This window comes from Papio anubis, chromosome 2 (genome assembly GCF_008728515.1).
Source record: "Papio anubis isolate 15944 chromosome 2, Panubis1.0, whole genome shotgun sequence".
NCBI lineage: Eukaryota > Metazoa > Chordata > Mammalia > Primates > Cercopithecidae > Papio > Papio anubis.
The window spans coordinates 102,106,046-102,124,322 of record NC_044977.1 but is presented as its reverse complement, the minus strand read 5'-3'; the positions used below and the strand labels follow the sequence as shown (position 1 = coordinate 102,124,322).

General features: G+C 50.1%; 1 protein-coding gene across 4 annotated transcripts in view; it reads right to left on the bottom strand.

Moving 5' to 3' along the window:
* The window catches only part of SCN5A (sodium voltage-gated channel alpha subunit 5), a 102,305-nt gene that overhangs the window by 28,676 nt on the left and 55,352 nt on the right, over positions 1-18,277 (bottom strand). For 2 of the 4 annotated variants that reach the window (XM_009201170.4, XM_003894663.5), the window contains exons 15-18: positions 11,007-11,180; positions 9,289-9,639; positions 4,486-4,926; positions 2,944-3,108 (exon numbers count right to left, since the gene is read on the bottom strand). In XM_009201170.4, the coding sequence (XP_009199434.2) occupies positions 2,944-3,108; positions 4,486-4,926; positions 9,289-9,639; positions 11,007-11,180 (1,131 nt within the window). The remainder of the gene's footprint in view (positions 1-2,943; positions 3,109-4,485; positions 4,927-9,288; positions 9,640-11,006; positions 11,181-18,277) is intronic. The other 2 variants (XM_009201169.4, XM_003894662.5) reach the window with 1 other exon arrangement.

Here is an 18,277-nt window from a genome sequence, read left to right as displayed (position 1 = left end):
CATCTTCATGACGCACCCTGGGACCTGCCACAGAGCCACCTTTGGCCGGTCAGGGCTGGGCCAAGGCTGGACCTGGGAGCTCCCGGGTCTGTGATTCTGGTCTGCTGGAGTCTGGGGTTAGGGTGTGGGGGCTGTGAAAGGGGTCTGGGAAGCCACTGGGGATGGGGACTGCATCTAGCTGGGAGCAAAACGGACATGGGGTAGCAACATGGACACACGGTGGGACATGGACACATTGTGGTGGCATGGCACGCACAGTGGAAAAAGGCATGCCACATCCAGAACAAGTCAGAACCCGGATCCCGGGCAACACACAGGCAGCAAGGTCAGACTGCAGAGAACAGGCCAGCAACCCCACCCACACGTTTTGCCCAGTTCCCGTGGGTTCTGGTGTGCTGGGCAGAGCCTGGAGACTGGGAAGGTGATGGAGCCCTCCACTTCCTGTCCTCGTAAGTCTGCTGCCTTGACCTCAATAACTTGATTATAGGGAGGCCTCAGAGAGGCATTGTGCATGCAGGTGTGCCCTCATGAGTGTCCGTGTGTGTCACTTGTGGGTGTGGGTGTGGAGGGGTGTTACAGGGGCCACTGTGGGTACCCTGCCCAATTCCATTGCATGAGACTAGTGCACCCATTCCCAGCCACTGTGAACACTAGCTGCTCAGCTGGCCCTCCTCCAGAAAATCATCTTCAGCTGGGGGCTGCCGTCCCGAGGGGTGGCCAGTGCCCAGCAGCCACTGATACAGGAATACAGAAGGCCAGCCCCTAGCCTTGAACTGGGACAATGCTGTGGTGCAGTTCATGCCCCAGAGCTCTACTTGGGACAAGATGAGGCTGACTCCAGCTGGAAAGCCCTTCCGTAGCTTCCTCCTTTGCCTCATCCCGTTTCTCTTACTTTCTCATGGGTTTCTCCTGAGAACACCCTCAACAACTCATTTGCACAGGAATCCCTCTGCTTCTAGGGAACGGGACGTAAAGATGGGTATATTGGGGGAAAATCCATCATTCCCTTCAGGTCAGGTCCAAAGCCCCCACCTTGGCTGCCGCCACCTCACATCAGCTCAGGCCCAGGCTCCATTTAGAGAGGGGCTTGTCTGAATTCCTAGGCATGGCTATGCTCCTACGGCTGCCTTCTTTCTTTTCTTTTCCTTTGATGAATCAATCTGCTGATGCCTCAGGGGCTTCTTTTCCATTTTTGAGATCTGTGATGGGAAAGGGATGGATTCTGGAGGGAAAACAGAGCCTACTGCTCAGTGCAGGTGGATCCTTGGCCAGAGAGATGGGGCTCAGCCTTTCGTGGTTCCCCGTGGCTTTGAGGGTTCCTTCCCCTCTCCTCCCAGCTCAGTTAGGGGATGAAAGGAGTTGGGGGATGAAAGAGGCAGGCCAGAGGAGAGCAGCATGCTTATTTTTTCTTTCCAAACACTGGAGCTGTCTGAAGTCCATGGGGCTGTCATGTGAGAGGACATGTTCTCAGGTCCTACTGCAGATGAGACGAGGGAGTCCCTTTCCCAGGAAAACTCCAGCCTATCTCTCCCTTATATAGGCTGCCCCATGAATTGATTTGAAGGAAGACTTTTAAAATTCATTCAAAGGTTAGCATCCATGTGAGAGCCTCTTCTCTCCCATGACATTCTGCCTCTCTCCTGTGTCTTCCTGTCCCCACGTGCCTTCACGGCTCAGACCATCAAGCGGAGAACCGTGATCTGCACAGTCAGGAAGATGACTCTAGTAGGCCCTTGTGCTCCAAAAACTGGCCATGCTTGCAAAACTCACATGGGCCCATCTCACAAAAGAGGAAAAGGCACAAGTGCTGCACTGAGTGAGGTCGGGCTGCAGGACAGTGGCCACCAAGCATTCTGAACATGTGCCCTCCACCTTCTGTGGGCTAGATGTGAGTGAGACTGGGCGGCTTAGACAGCAATGCCACCAGCCTCTTGCTCAGGGGTTGCAAACTCCAGTGCTTACAGAATCAGGCAGGTAACAAAATGCAGTCAGGCAGGTGGCTCTGTGGCAAACTAGAGAACTCCAGCCAGCATCCAGGAGGTGGCTCTCACTTGCCTCTGGCAGGGTGGCACGTCTTCTGATTTTTCAAGAGAAGCCGGAAATGCAGATTTTTACATAAAAGCTCCCAATTTTTAAATAGTGGCAGCTAATTTAAAGTAAAACCTTTCTGTGGCCAGATCAAAATGCAGTGGTAGGCTGGGTGGGCCTCCCACTTGTGGCCTCTGCTTTGGTGCAGATAAGAAGCTGCTGGTGGGCAATGTGCTCATTCTCAGAGCTCCCTGAAGTCTTCTTTGTTCTTTGTTTTTGTTTTTGAGACAGGATCTCCCTCTGTCACCCAGGCGGGAGTGCAGTGGTACAATCTTGGCTCACTGCAATCTCCACCTCCAGGGTTCAAGTGATTCTCAGGCCTCAGCTTCCTGAGTAGCTGGGATTACCAGGCGTGCACCACCATGCCCAGCTAATTTTGGTATTTTTAGCAGAGACGGGGTTTCACCATGTTGGCCAGGCTGATCTTGAACTCCTGACCTCAAGTGATCCACCTGCCTTGGCCTCCCAAAGTATTAAAATTACAGGTGCGAGCCACTGTGCCCAGCCTCCTGAAGTCTTTGGATGAGGAGATTCACAGGACAAACATTTGCCAAACAGGACCAAAACACAGGGATGGAGTGTGTGGAGAAGGTGAACACATGGAGGTAGTGGGTTAGTACTGCATCAGAGTTTGGGACCAGAATTTCCAGAATTTCCCCTTGGCCTTGGGCCCTGCACCATCTCTTCCCTGTCAGGAGAGGGATGCCCACTCTCCCCTCTGCAGACTGGTCTTCCACGCTGCCTGTGACAGTGGCTGTGGCTCCCAACAGCAAATGCAGGCGTGCACCTCTCACAGCCTGGCTCTGACCCAAGCAGCAGTGCCCCGCCGGCTTCATGGACAAAGGCATGCATTACCTCACCACACCGTGGGGCCTGGGGTTCCGCTTTCCGCTGCTGCTGCTGCCAGTCAGCCTGAGATACACTGGCCTCGGCCTCGGAGGAGGCAGTCGCTGACACCTGGCTCCAGGTCCTGGAATCCAGAGGGGCCTCTGGGCCAGCGGACACAGGCTGAGATTCCTGCTGAAAAGACCCCAGCCTATGAGCTGAGTCCACACACCCAGCCAGAAGGTCTCCAGGGCCCTGACCCTGGGGGTTTCAGACCCTGCCCGTGCATCTCGCTCACTGCCTCCAGCTCTCTTCATGGGGCCTCCATCTCACTGAAGACCCCTCCCTCAGGGGGCCTGAGCAGGCAGGTGGGAGGTTCCTGGTAGGTTCAGGCAAAGGGCCTAGAGCCAGACGAAGCCCCTGGCCAGCCTGGCGTAACTCCCCCTCCCCAGACTCCCTGGAAGGGTGCAGCTGGGCCGCGATGGCCAGCTCACAAATGCTGGCCACTGTAGGAAGGGCACATTGACTTCCCTCATGAGTCCCCGTGGCACTCTCAGATGAGAACACACACACATCCCCCAGAGAGCCAGAGTCGACGGGCTCAAGAGAAGGAACGGAGGAGGGAAAGCAGAGGCAGCTGGAATGCCCCTCCTGTGCTGGAGATCATTGGAAACTGTGGTCTTGGCAACACCAACACACCCCCTCCCTGAGCAGACATTGCCACTGCCCCACAACCTGACTGAAAGGGTGGCCTCTGGGACCACAGGGAGCCTGGAGGACGTGAAACCAAGCCCAGAGCCTTAGATCAAGTTCCACACATGGGGAGCCGCTGCTCTCCACAGCCAGGCCCACCCAGTGCAGGCCCAGAGGAAGCAGCCAAGATGGGCCGGACTCAACAGGGAGAACACTCCTGGGGGCTTGACCTAAAGCCCTAAGGAGAAGCCATCTGAGCCTGGCTCAGGCCAAGGGAAAATGGAGGGGAGGGGAGGGGTGGGCCCTGCCTGCTTTGTGCAGACTCTGGTCCCCAGTGTTAAAAATAACAGGTTGGGAGATAAGATAGTGCTGTCCGTGACACCTCAGTCTTAGGGATGCTTATTTTTAAATCTCAGAATGAGCCCTGGCCTTGGGAGGAGGGGAACGGGCAGTCTGGAGGTCAGAAAACTGTACTTCTCCTTCACCAAGACACTACCTTGCCAGTCCTGGAGGGGGACAATGGTCAGTGTGGGGACTGGGGGCTACAGGCTCTGTTCTAAACTCATGAGGAACACCTAGCAAGTCTCTCTTGCCATGCCTCAGTCTCCCTGTCGTACAATGAGCTCCCCATGCCCAGCCAGGGCGTGAGTGGTGGACAGCAGCGCCTCCCCAGGTCAGCTTCTGGACTGAGTTAGGAAGAGAGGGTTGAGGGCTGGTCTCAGCACCGCTCTGAGAGGCTGGCTGTTGTGCGGAGGGCCTGCCTTCTACCCCTACCCACGGCCAAGGCAGTCTGGCAGAGGCAGCCGCTTTGAGCGAGGCTGGGTGGCCCGGACAGCAGAGCTCCGGGCCCTGTATATACATGCAGGGGTGAGGGCCCACCTGCTTGCTGGACTCCTCCTCCGTGTCCAGGCTGTTCTCCTCATCCTCTTCCTGGTCATCTGTGTCTGACTCGGCCACAGCGATGGGCACACACACAGGCTCTGGATCCCTGGGGGTGCCCTGACCCGGCTGCTCGCCTTCCTCAAACCGTGTTTCCTTGCGGGTGGGAGGCACCTTCTCTGTCTCTGGGGGTGGTGGGGAGTAGGGGGTGGCAATGCAGCTGGGCAGCTGGCCCTGGGCGGCAAGGGCTGCGGGCTTTTGAGGCCGCTGCCGCAGGAGCCCACAGCAGAAGTCCCAGGTGGTCCGCTTGACAAAGCGCAGGCCCCGCTGGATGCGGGCCAGGGCCAGCTGGAGGTTGTTCATCTCTCTGTCCTCATCAGGGGCTGTGAGGTTGTCTGCACTGAAGGAGCTGAGCAGCAAGGCCAGGAAGAGATTCAGGACCTGTCGAGATAATGGGTCAGGCTCACCAAGGCACTGCGTCATGCCAAGCCATCCAGTCCCAGTTCTATGATGGGGAAACTGAGGCCTAGAGACCTTTAAGACTGCCTGTGACAAACAGCTCCGAGGCTCGAATCCAGGGCCCTGAGCCCTCATCCTAACCCCTCATTTTCTTGAATATGGAAGGTTTGGCTATAAAAGAAAATACAAACTCGAATTCTTCTTTCCAAGGGCTCAGACACAGTCTGAATTGAGGATGTTGTGTCCTGGCTCAGGTTCATGGGAGAACTATGTGTGCATTCAGTGTCAAAGTGAGGGGCTAGCCCAGTCACACACACTGAGCCCTGTCTTGGCACCACTGGCTTCTACACACAAGCCTTCTTCTCCCTTTTCCTCTTCCTGCTGCCTTACGAGTAGTGAGGGGCAGTGGGGTTAGGATGGGCACAGGTCTCCTTTCTGGGAAGTGTGAGTCCAGGGACAAGACAGAATCCCACTGAGAAGCCACCCAGAGCTTTTGGGACTTTGTTGGAAAGAGGAGGAGCAGTGACCTGCCTCTGAGTTCCCCACTGAAGCCAGCTTGGTGCTCAGAAGCCTGGGGCTGCTGCTGTAGGGCACATGCCACCTGAGGCCCAGGTCTGCCACGCTTTCCAGGTGAGGGATGGTGGGACTGGGCAGAGAAAGGTGCAATGACTGGAAAAGAGGTCAGGAAGGCACAGGCAGCCCTCAGGCACTTGGACTAACCATGGGGTCAGGCCACTGAGAGCTGACCGTATCTAGGCTGTGAGGGTAGGCTAGGAAGGGTAGTCTAGGCTAGGAAGGGTACTGTGTGAAGGTCAAGGCCTGCTATGCTGCAGGGAGCCAGGGGAGGGTGCAGTGTTGGAGGTTCCACAGGGTGCAGTATTTTATTGAGGTCTATCATCAGGGCTTAGGGACTTGAGACTTCTTACGAGGGGTTGCATAACCCTCTGCCTTTGGATGGTTCTGGAGAATTGCTTGCCGTTAAGCCCTCCTACAAGAGTGAAGCTTTAGCTTTTGTTTAAAAAGAAGGCCTTTGCTGTGTGACAAGGGGCTGGGCTTGTGTCCATTTCCCAGTCTCATGGAGGGTCAGTTAAGATGGCAGTGGGCTGATTCCCACATGCATGGGTCAGACTGGCCCATGGCTCACCAGGCCGCCAGGCCATCATGGGCTTGGTGTCTTCTCCCTCCCAGCGCCTTTATGGCAGCGTGGTGTGTGAGGATGGGTGCACAGTTCTGTTTGGAAATCCACTCTGAGACTCTGTTCTGGTTTCTCAAGAGCCTCTAAAACACGCCACTACCAGGGACTTCATCCCTATCAGCAGGCTGGGAATGAGAATTCTGACAAAAGCAGCCTCAGAAACATGCCTTTGGCTTAAAAGTAATACATATTCATGCGGACAGTATGGAAGGTGAAGAGGTAGGCTCTCCCATACTCTCTCTACGGAGAGATGATCACTTTTGACACCAGGCAGCCTTCTTTATCATTACTACGGGGTAGAGCATGTGATGCAATTCTGAGCTGCTCTCTACACCGACCTCTGGCCTGGCCCCTGGCCTTTGTCCACAAGGACCCAGGCATGGCCGCCTCTATTCCCAGGAAGAATGCCCACTGGATCCTTCCCCCACAGCCCTCACTCACACCAGGCCCTGCATCCTCCAACCTCCAGGAGTCCTGGGCCTAGGCTGGGAGTAGGGTGGGGGGGCGGAGGGTGGGTACCTAGGCAGCCATGCCCACCCACACAGGAGTCTAGGGCCCTCCTTGTCGCTGGCTTCAGAAGTTCAGCTTCTTCCAGTGCTTTCCCCGTCAATCGTGCTGCTGCTGCTCCCAGCCCTGCCTGATCATCACTTCCCATTTCAATGGCAATCTTGCTTCCTCCCACGCCCAGCAGAGGCCCAATTCCTCAGGCGGCCGGGGAGGGGGCTGTGTGGGCTGGTATTAGCTCCCTCCTCCAGCAGCCTCTAATTTTCTCATCCTCAGGCAGATCTGCTGGGAAATCGCAGGGCTCCGTGTGAGGGGTGGCTCAGCGTGGCCCTGGGCTGAGTGCTTGGCAACTCTCATTCTCCCTAGAATAGACAGCCTGGCAGGCCCTGGGGTTGGGATGGGCTGAGCAACCGTCCACCCCAAGGGATAGCTAGTTTGAGGGGACATAAGCGGGGGCTGGGGGCTAGCCAAAGAGCAGGGTTCTAGTGGCATTGTGCACTGAGCCCTGGCTCCGCTGTCTCTGGGCTCCACATTCCTTTGGCCTCTGGGCTCATGGGCCGGCGGGGGAATGATCCCAAACTGGCTGGCCCTGTCCTGGCCTGGATAAGGCACATGGGAGAAGAAGTCAGACAGGTTTGGGGGAAGACTCTGGAATCTATAGCCGATAGTACTTGCCCCACAGCAGGCTGAAAAAGTGAATGTAAAACCTCTCTATGAGCTGATGTGACCGCACTGCCCACAACAGAGACATACAGCTATGGGTGGGAGCCAGACAACACAGGTATGCTGCTTGAGCATGTGTGGGCCACCTGTGTACCCAGGAAGGTAGCTTCACATCCACAGTGGACACTGATTGCTGCCTGAACCAGACTGACCCCAACCTTGCCTCTTCCTAAGGCACCTTCTCTGGTATTTAAATTTTGACCTTTCTCAGTTCCAGAATTCCCTACATTGTAAAGACACAAGACAAGATGCACCTGCCCAAGGACAGACAGGTACCCACAGGAGCAACGGTGTGGGCCCCTCATGATGGGACAGCAGAGACTCCTACCACACTACTCAGGATGACATATAAAGTTCCTATGGGCCCCACCTTACCTGGACCACCACCTGTCTGCACCTGTGCTTTGCTCATCCTGCTCCTTCCCTCTTCAGCATTGCCTGTTTATCAGATCGGCTCCAAAATCCCTTCCAGGAAGCTTTCCTTGATTTTCCTAGCTGAGTGGGAACAGTACCCACGGTCTCCTCCTTAATGGCTCTGATCACTCTGACCAGTCTGAGAGTTATTTCAGGCCTGTTTGAACTCTCCACCTCCCCAGTCATCTCTCAAGCTGCTGAGTGATGTCAGGGCTAGCACTAGACCTCATTTGCCTCTGTATGCCTAACAGCATGTGGCACAATGTTTTCCATGCAACAATGGCTTAGCAAATGTTTAAGATAAATTGAAAAACCATGTGATAATTCATTGATAGTGTGTGACAGTAAAACAATGGGTAGATGAACAGATAAGTAAATGAATGAAAACAAAATGAGTAAATAATGAATAATAGGTAAGTAAGTGGGTAAATGCATGAATGAGCAAAATGCAGTGAAGAGGCCAGGCACAGTGGCTCACACGTGTAATCCCAGCACTTTGGGAGGCCGAGGTAGGCAGATCACCTGAGGTCAGGAGTTTGAGACCAGCCTGGCCAACATGGTGAAACCCTGTCTCTACTAAAAATACAAAAAATTAGTCAGGTATGGTGGTGCATGCCTGTAATCCCAGCTACTTGGGAGGCTGAGGCAGGAGAATCACTTGAACCTGGGAGACAGAGGTTGTAGTGAGCCGAGATGATGCCATTGCACTCCAGCCTGGGCGACAAGAGTGAAACTCAGTCTCAAAAAAAAAATGTGGTGAAGAGTGAGTGAATAGATGGATGGGTCAATGAGTGAGTAAGTAGACAACTGGATAGACAGATGAGTAGATAGATGGAATTGGTGAATGAGTGAATGGTGAGTTCAGAGATGGGGGTGGATGACTGAGTAGAGGAGTGAATGGTTGGGTGAGTGGACAGATGGGTGATGGATGAAGGAAGGGATGGATGGTTGTGTAAGTGAATGGATGGGTGGATAGATGAATGGGCATATGGATGCGTAAGTGTGTGAATGGGGGTTGATGAAATGGATGACTGATAAGCAGATTAGTGAACGGATGAGTGAATGAGCAAAAGGGGGTTGATGGATGAATGACAAGGTGAATGAGTGGATAAATGGATGGGTGGCTTGGTAACTAGGGAAGGATCTGCTGATCCTTCTGATTGCTGGAGTGCTGAATAGATGGATGGGTGGGTTTGTTGGTGGGTGGGTGATTGATAAGTGGATGATCAATAGGTAGACAGCTGTATGAGCATATAGGTGTAAGAATAAATGGGTACATTGAATAGATGGTTTGTTGATAAGTATATAGATGGATGAGTAAGTGAGTGCATGGCGGGTGGATGAAATAAATGAGTGAGTAGTTAGATGGAAATGTGGGTAAATGAATAGATGGATGGATGGATGGGTAGATGGAGTGATAGAAGGGTAAGTAAATGGATAATTGGATGGGTGGGTAGCTGTGTAGATGAGTGGATGGTGTGTGTGTGTGAGGCCCTTGGCCAACTTACCACAAGGTTGCCAATGACCATAACAAGCAAGAAGACCAGCAGGCACAATGACTGCCCAGACACCTCCATGCAGTCCCACATGGTCTCGATCCACTCTCCACAGAGGATGCGGAAGATGATGAGGAAGGCATGGAAGAAGTCCATCATGTGCCAGCGAGGCAGCAGGCCTGAGTCGCTGTCCCTCAGCTCTGAGTAGTTCTTGCCAAAGAGCTGCATGCCCACCACAGCAAAGATGAACACGATGATGGCTAGCACCAGTGTCAGGTTCCCCAGTGCCCCCACTGAGTTCCCGATGATCTTGATGAGTGTGTTCAGGGTGGGCCACGATTTGGCCAGCTTGAAGACCCGCAGCTGGGGAAGGAGGAAGAGCAGGGGACCTTGTGAGGGTCTCTGGCTCCTGCTGCCCATGGGCACCCTCACTCTCTCTAGCTCCTGCCTGAAAGTCCAGGGAGTCCTTGGAGGGCACTGACACCTATTTTTCCCCCCATTTTTCCCAGAGCACCCACTACTGTTTGTCTCCACAGCCTGAGGGCAGCTTCACTGGGCACTGCTCTGGCGCTCAGGTCAACAGCTCCAGCCTCACCTCCCCAGCTCAGCCCTTCTCTTCGTCCCCACACCAGCCTCCTCTCTGCCTTGGCCTCACTTCCAGGAACTGCCCACTACATTCTCTCAACAGGGAGTGTCCTTGCTCTTTCATACCTGTCCTCATCACGTATCCTTTAGGGCAGCTCAAACCATCTCTGAGTCGTCCAGTCACCTCTGCCTCTCAGTCATCACAGAGAAAGGGAGGAAGGTGCTTAACACTTACTGAATGTCTGCGTGCCAGGCCTTGTGCTTAGAATGGATGAACTCAGTCAGAACTTCCAATAACCACATGAGGTTGGCACTGGCATTACCTCATTTGACAGAAGAAGCTGCCAACCCTCACAGGTGGAGTAACTTAGGTCTAAGTCCCTTGGTTCATAGCAGTGGAGTCAGGACTAGAACCCACAGTCTTGGCTTTCCCTCCTGATCCCACCATCCTGCCTTCCTACACACTCCCCGCCGCTCCACACCCATCCACTGTATGTGCAGCAACCCACAGTGCTCAGGACTTCCTCCAGGAAGCCTTCCCTGACTACACCTCCCGCCCCATGTCTGGACCTCTCAAGCATTTCAAGCTCCAAGTGTGGTCCACAGACCAGCAGCTTTGACATCACCTGAGACTCACTGAATCAGCATATGCATTTTAACAAGATCCCCAGGTGATGTGTGTGTGCATTAATATTTTAAAGATGCTGATTCAGAAACCAGCAGGCGGAACCTCGGATGAGCAGTTAGCAGCCCAGCTCCCTCTGTTATCTGCCATGTAGCTGTGGGAAATTCGTGTCATCTCTCTGAGTCTCCTCATCTGTGAAATGGAAATGTAGTAATACCAGCCCCACTCCTGGATCCTGTGAGGGCTAAAGGGGTCACATTGAACCACAAAGGGCTTTGCAATTCATCAGGATGGCCACCACAATTGCTCCTCTGGAGAAATGTCTCCTGCCTTGCCTGCCTCTGTACCCCACCATCACCAGCACCGGGCCAGGCATCCAGGGGTACCTAGCAAATGGCTGTTGGGTGAAGGCATGACAGATCAAAGTAGAGATGACCAACTGATGACCTCAGATTGGGTTGTGCCCGGCCCTCCACCCCCACCCCGCCCACCCCCGCTTGCGGTGGGTCCAGCCAGGTACCAGGCGGAAGGAGCGCAGCACCGACAAGTTGCTCATGCGGGACAGGCCCAGCTCCATGAGGCTAAGGATGACGATGATGCTGTCGAAGATGTTCCAGCCCTGTTGGAAGTAGTAGTAGGGGTCGAGGGCAATGATCTTGAAGGTCATCTCTGCTGTGAAAATCCCTGTGAAGACCTGAGGAGGGAGCAGGCATTGTTCGGGATGGAAAGACCCCTGGCCAGCAGGGGCACCTGCCTCCTGACTCTCGCTGTGGCAGGGGCTCCCTCCAGGGCTGCCAGCTCTGACTGCGCCCAGGCTCCCAGTGGGGGTTTGCTTGGCCACGGCCCAGCCCTTGGGGACAGCTCTCTTCTCCAGCCTGCTCCTCCAGCCCTTGCAGCTGCTCACCAAGCACACCAGGCACACAGCTTGGCCGTCGGGAATGGCCTGGGCCCTTTGCAGGCTCCACAGAGACTCACGGCTCTAGGGGGCACCTGTGGTGGACAGTGACATGACCTAGCGCTAGACTTCTGATCTGTGTGTCCACAGAAGGGCTTTCACCCGACACATGCCGAATCCACACATCACCATGACGCTCATGGCTCCCTGACCCAGGGTCTCTGTCCTTGCTGTTCCTGCTCCTCAGGAGGTCCTTCCTCCTCATCCACCTACTGGACTCTGCCCACTGTGATAATCAGCAGCCACTGCCTCCCGAGGGCTACGTGCCAAGTGCTGGTCACAACACTCTGCACATGTGGTTTCTTTTGATTCATCCAACAACCCCATTAGGAAGTATCATTGCCTGTAGTTTACAGGTAAGGAAACTGAGGCACTGAGAGGTTAAGTAACTTGTCTGGGGTCACGTAGCTATTAGGTTTGAGAATGAGGAGAGGAACCCAGTGCTGCTCTCCAGAATTTAGGGAAACCTCCTTTCTCTTCCAGAAACATTCCTGAGTGGGCAGAGGCTGAACTTTGCCTGGACTTACGAGTCCCAAGCTGCCCAGCCTTGGCCGGCAGAACCCTGTGGTCAAGGATCCCAAGGTGCAGAGGACCAGAGAGCCGTGCCAGCTGCCTTGCAGTGTGCCAACTGAGGAGAGAATGTTCTGTGACGGTGTGGATGGCAGGAAGTCGGGGTCCTGTATGCAGGGCCTCTTGACCATGCTGAGGAGCTGGGGGGCTGTCCTGAGGGCAGTGAGGAGGCACTCAGGGTCTTTTGGAGGGGAGGGCTAAAGCCAGAGGGCCAGAGGACCCCTGAGAACAGTGTCAGGCCTGCAGCAGTTGTGAGGAGGTGGGGGTCAGAGACGGGCATTGCCGAGGCACCTCACCGGGGTTGGCAATCAGGTGGGGAGGTCACTCTGCTCTGGGCACCTGCCCTGACGGAGCTCTGTGCTAGAAAGAGAGGCATTTGCTGGCCACCCCAGTGCCATCCTCTCCCCATCAGCTCAGAAGAGGCCCTGTGGAGGTGGGCTGGAGGGCAGCGGGATGCTGTTGGCTCAGGGGTAGGCACCAGGAGGGCAGGTGGGCGGGCTCCTCAGCACTGCCACACAGGGCACCACCCACCAGCCCAGCCCTCCTGACTTCAGGGGTCCCTTTAGTGCTTGTGCCCAGAGGGAACTGCTCCTCCATCAGCCGGGTCTTGGGAAAGGGAGGGACCCTGAAATCCTCCAGCCTCAGTTTGCATTCTTCACACAGAGAGAGACAGACTTGAGACCTGCTTCTCTCCCCAGCACCCAAACCTGTTTCCATACATTTTCCAACCCCCGCCCCATTGCCTGTTGCTCTCCTGTTCCAGCCACGCCTGTTCCTTGCTGTCCCCTCCTCGGGGCCTTTGCACTTGCTGCTCCCTTTCCCTGGGTCATGCCTCTCCCCAGCCGCATAACTCACTCCCTTCAGAGCCACCTGATCCATGGGTGTCCTGGTAACTTAAAATGTGCCTCCCTCCCACCAAATTCCTTATTTCCCATCCTTGCTTCATTTTCCTCTGCCTCACACCACCATCTAACAGCTATTTGTTTATCGAGCCTCGTCTGTTTAGAAGATAGGCTGTGTGATGGCAGGGACCTTTCCCTACTGTACCTGGAACGATGCCCAGCCCATAGGTGGTCCACTAGTATCTGTTGAATAGATGAACGAATGTTTGAGCCTTTGACCTTCCGTGCGCCACGTCCTGCCTGTCCTGTGCTGCTCTGCTTACATCCAGGAGCCTTCCCTGCCCAGCCTCAGACACACACAGCTGTGCTTAGAGCCCTCACTCAGCAGCACAGCCTGCACACTTTCCCTGAGAGCCCCTACAGGTGGGGCCCGGGTAGCGCCTCCCTTGGACCCCCACTTCTGATCTTCCCCAGCACTGCCGGGGTGCACCAGGGTGGGTCTGACACCCATGAGTGCCGACACTCATTTCTAGAGAAGGCAGCTCAGGAAAAGCCCTGCACCTCACTTTGTCCAGGCTCCCAGCTGTTTTGGTGGCGAGATGGAGTGATCAGGTGGAGCTAGGACTCAGGAAAAAAAAAGACAGGAGAGGCTCTTGGGGAGTGCCCTTCGGGGAAACGATAAAAGGTTTTTCAGGGACCTACAGCATCACCTGGAAGCTCTTTGGAAATGCAGAATCTTGTAAGGCCCCAGACCTGCTGACTTAGAATCTATGTTTTGACCAGATTCCTGGGATTTAAAGTTCAAGTGCTGTTTTTGACCACGAGCTCTCAAACTTGGTGCACTCTGTAATCACGTAGGGAGCTTTAAAAATATGGATGCCTGGGTCGCATCCTAGAGATTCTACTTACATTGGACTGGAGTGGAACCCAGTTATGGGGATTAAAAAGAGAAAAAAACTTCCCAGGTGATTCTAATGTGTAGCTAAGTTTGAGAAGTACATACATTTTGGTAACAGACCTCCTCCTTCCCCAGGCTCATGCCAGGCTTTCTAAGGCCATGTGATCAAAGCTGGATGGTTTAAGATATGCAGAGAATGGTGGCCAGGCCCGGATTCCAGAGCAGGGGCTGCCTCTGTGTGATCTTGGGCCAGTTTCTTCAGCTCTCTGAGCCTTGAGGGTCCTCATATATAAAATGGGGATAATAATAACAACTCCATAGGAGGTTTCTAGGAGTTATAGCTAATGGCTGTGAAGTGGATACTCTGCATGAGAGGGTGATTACTGTTACTGTCAGCAGCATTTATTGTGATTGCTGAGAGTGGCCAAGAGCTCCAGACCCAAGCAGGGGCTGCCTTCAGATATAAACAACTCTGCATGTTTTATAGGCTCACTGGGATCTGGCAGATGGAGGCTCTGAGCATGGTGACCCACTTCCCCTAACTCCTGGCAGGAGGTTCACTGAGCAATGAGTGCAAATGGCCGCTTTCCAGGAATTGGGGGAACTTATGGGGAACCCCAAATTCTCTTTGACCTTGGCATATGACTTTAATGGGACCATATTCCATGCACTATAAACCTATATCTAAAACATAGTACCTTGTGAACATCCTTCCATGCCAATTAAACACAATCTATAGCATCATTTTTCCTTCCTTCCTTCCTTCCTTCCTTCCTTCCTTCCTTCCTTCCTTCCTTCCTTCCTTCCTTCCTTCCTTCCTTCCTTCTTTCCTTCCTTCCTTCCTTTTCCTTCCTTCCTTCTTTCTTTCCTGCCTCCCTCCCTCCCTCTCTCTCTTCCTTTCTTTTTTTTTTTTTACATTTGTGGCACATTCCACTGTACAGATATGCCATAACTGGTTTAGCCATTTCCCTGTGATAGTCATTCCTTTCCCCCTATTAAAAACATTGCCACAATAAATATCCTTTTACATGCTTGTTTTAAAGCAACTTGTCTAATTATTTTCTTAGGAAAGATTTCTGGAGATGAAATTGTGTAGTCAATGAGTGTTTTTCAGAGATTCTGACACATAGTGCTAAATGATCCTCGGAGAGAGGTTTTAGCCAATTCCACGAGCTGCATGTGAGTAACTGCTTCCCTTTAACTATGCTAATACTGGGTACTCCGTTCCCATGACCTTTTCTCATCCAACAGGACATTCTTGTTTTATTGGACATTTCTTTTTGTTTTGTGTTTCTTATTTGGTGAAATTTTCTGTTCATATCCTTTGCTCTTAATTGTTCTATTAAAGTGTTTGCTTTTTTGTATGGTTTATAAACATACTTTATATATTAAGGATATTACCCTTTTGTCTATTAGTACTATTTGTATTGTCACAATTTTCCTGATTTGTCATTTACCTTTATTGTATTTGTTTACACTTTAAAATACTTTTTAAGTATAGATAATAAGATGATTACCTGTGCACCTACCACCAAACTCTAATGAATGTTAACATCTTGCCATATTTGTTTCAAATCTTGTTTTCTTTTTCCTTACCAAAAAAAAAAAAAAAAAAAAAAGCAAATACTTAAATAGCATTTGATGTATGCCAGGCACTGTTCTAGTGTTTTACATATATTAAATCATTTAACCCTCACAGTAACCCTATGAGATATGTAATGTTTATCATCCTCATTTTACAGATAGGGAAACTGAGATATAAAGGAGTTAAACCAGTAATTCAAATGATGGCTTCCACTATGAATTCTTACCTATCATATGCCATCACAGATAAACCAGGAGCCACCCATAGTACTGTATTCATTCCAAGGTAATCACTATCCCAAATTTGATGTTTATCATTTCTACACATTTTTACATTTTTAATGTATATAACAACAACACATAGTATTTTTGTATTCTTTTAACTTTATGTAAATAAGCTATGCTTTATATATTCTCTTTCAAGTTCCTCTTATTTTTAACATTGTGTTTGAGATTTATTGACACATGTATATGTATCCATTCTAATTGTGTACAGTATTTCATTGTATGAGTACACCACAATTTATTTATCCACTTTATAAAATTAATGGACATTTATATTGATTCTAATTTCCCCTATGACTAAACATACTGTAAAGAACTTTCTTATACATGTTTCCTTGTACAGATGTGTGAGACTTTCTTAAGAATATATATATATATATGGAATTGTTGAGTAGTAGGGTATACAGTATATATCTGTGATTTAGCAGATATTGTTCAATTGCTCCCCAAATGGTTGTACCAAATCCACACTCTTACAAGCTGTGAATTCCCACTGTTTCACATCCTTGTCAACACACAGAAGCCTAGTTTTTATTCTGTTAGGGCAAGAAACAGTATTTCAATGTTGCTTTAACTTCCATTCCTCTGTTTCTCTTCATTTGTTTATAACCATCTGAATTACCTCTTCTGTGATTTGCTTGTCATTTCCTTTGTCCATTGTTGTGGTTGTGTTTTTATCATTTTATCACTATCCCTCTTTTCCTATTGATGTGTAAATCTTCAATATTGCCTGGATTCCATATATTTCTAGTTAAATACTTACTATAATATCAATTTCCAGTTTGTGGTAGTGATTTCACTTAGTTTGTAATATCCCTTGTTGTACAGAGATTACAAATTTTAACAATCTATAATTTAGCAATCTTTTCTTTCATGATGTAAGCTTTTTTGGATTATTGAAGGCCTTCCCAACCCCAAGATCTTAAAGCTTTTTCTCCTGTTGTTATTCTAAAAACTTTAAAGTTTTGCTTTGTCACATTTAGGTGTTAAGTACAATTCCCCTGCATCTAATTTATGAATATGATGTGAGGTAGGGATCTAAATTGATTTTCTTCCACACAGATAACCATTCTCCCAGCATCATTTATTAAACAGTCCCATCCTTTTCCTACTGATTTATTTTATTTTATTTTATTTTATTTTATTTTATTTTTTGAGAAAAGGTCTCACTCTGTCACCCAGTCTGGGGTGTAGTGGTGCGATCTCAGCTCACTGCAACCTCCACCTCCCAGGTTCAAGTGATTCTCCTGCTTCAGCCTCCTGAGTAGCTGGGACTACAGGTGCATGCCACCATACCCAGCTAATTTTTGTATTTTTAGTAGAGACATGCTTTCACCATGTTGGCCAGGCTGGTCTCTAACTCCTGACCTCAGATGATCTGCTCACCTCAGCTGGCCTCCCAAAGTGCTGAGATTACAGGCATGAGCCACCACACTCGGCCTTTTCCTACTGATTTATAATACCATCTCTGTTATTTATCAAGTTACCAAATATGGATTGTTCTATTTCTGTGTTCTCAATTCTGTAGCACAATCTTTTTTTCCATCCCTGCACCAATACTATAATATTTTTAGCTTTCTAAGATATCTTAACATACTATGGTAAATTCCCTACCTTAGTCCTTAATTTGTCTTGATCTGCTTTACTTTCCATATGAGTTTTAGGATTATCTTGTCAAGTTCCATTAAAAAAAGTATTGAGATTTTGACTGGAATTACATTGAACTTACAGGTTAATTTGGGAAGAATTTGTATCTCTACAATAGTCATACTTTCATTCATGAAAATGGCACATCTCTCCACTTTTATGTCTTCTTTTATGTTTTTTGGCAATTTCGTATTTTTTCATATGAAATTTGCATATCTTTTGTTATATTTATTGCTAAATTTCTCATGTTTTTATTGTGATCATAAGTGATAACTTTAAAAATTTATTTTCTCCAACTGATTGTTGATGGTGACTAGGAACACTATTTGGAATACTGAAGCTGTACCCACTAATATTGTTGAATTCTTGTATTAGTTCTAACAGCCTCTCTGTAGATTTTCTAAAATGATTTAAATAGACAACAACATAATCTGGAAAATAATGTCAGATATGTTTTTCTTCCTTCTTTCTTCTATTTCTTCTCTTCATCTCTCTATATTACATTCTGGGCAACTGTATTAGATCTAAATTTGCAATCATTTAATTATCTCCCCAACTGTATTAATATACTATTTGATGTGTACATTGAAATTTTAATCTCAATGGCTATATTTTTCATTTATGGAGATTTTATTTGGTTCCTTTTCAAAGCTGTATTATTTTCTTATGTTTTTAATCTCTTATTTTATGTCTCTGGTTATTATGAACTTTTTTTTTTTTTTTTTTTTGAGCAGAGTCTCGTCCTGTCACCAAGACTGGAGTGAAGTGATATGATCTCAGCTCACTGCAATCTCGGCCCCGCTGGGGGGTCCAAGTGATCCTCCCACCTCAGCCTCCCAAGTAGCTAGGACCACAGGTGCACACCACCATACCTGGCTGTTTTTGTGTATTTGTAGTAGAGACAGGGTCTTGCCATGTTGTCCAGGCTGGTCTCGAATTCCTGAGCTCAAGCAATCTGCCCGCCTCGGCCTCCCAAAGTGCTGGAATTACAGGTGTGAAATACCGCACCT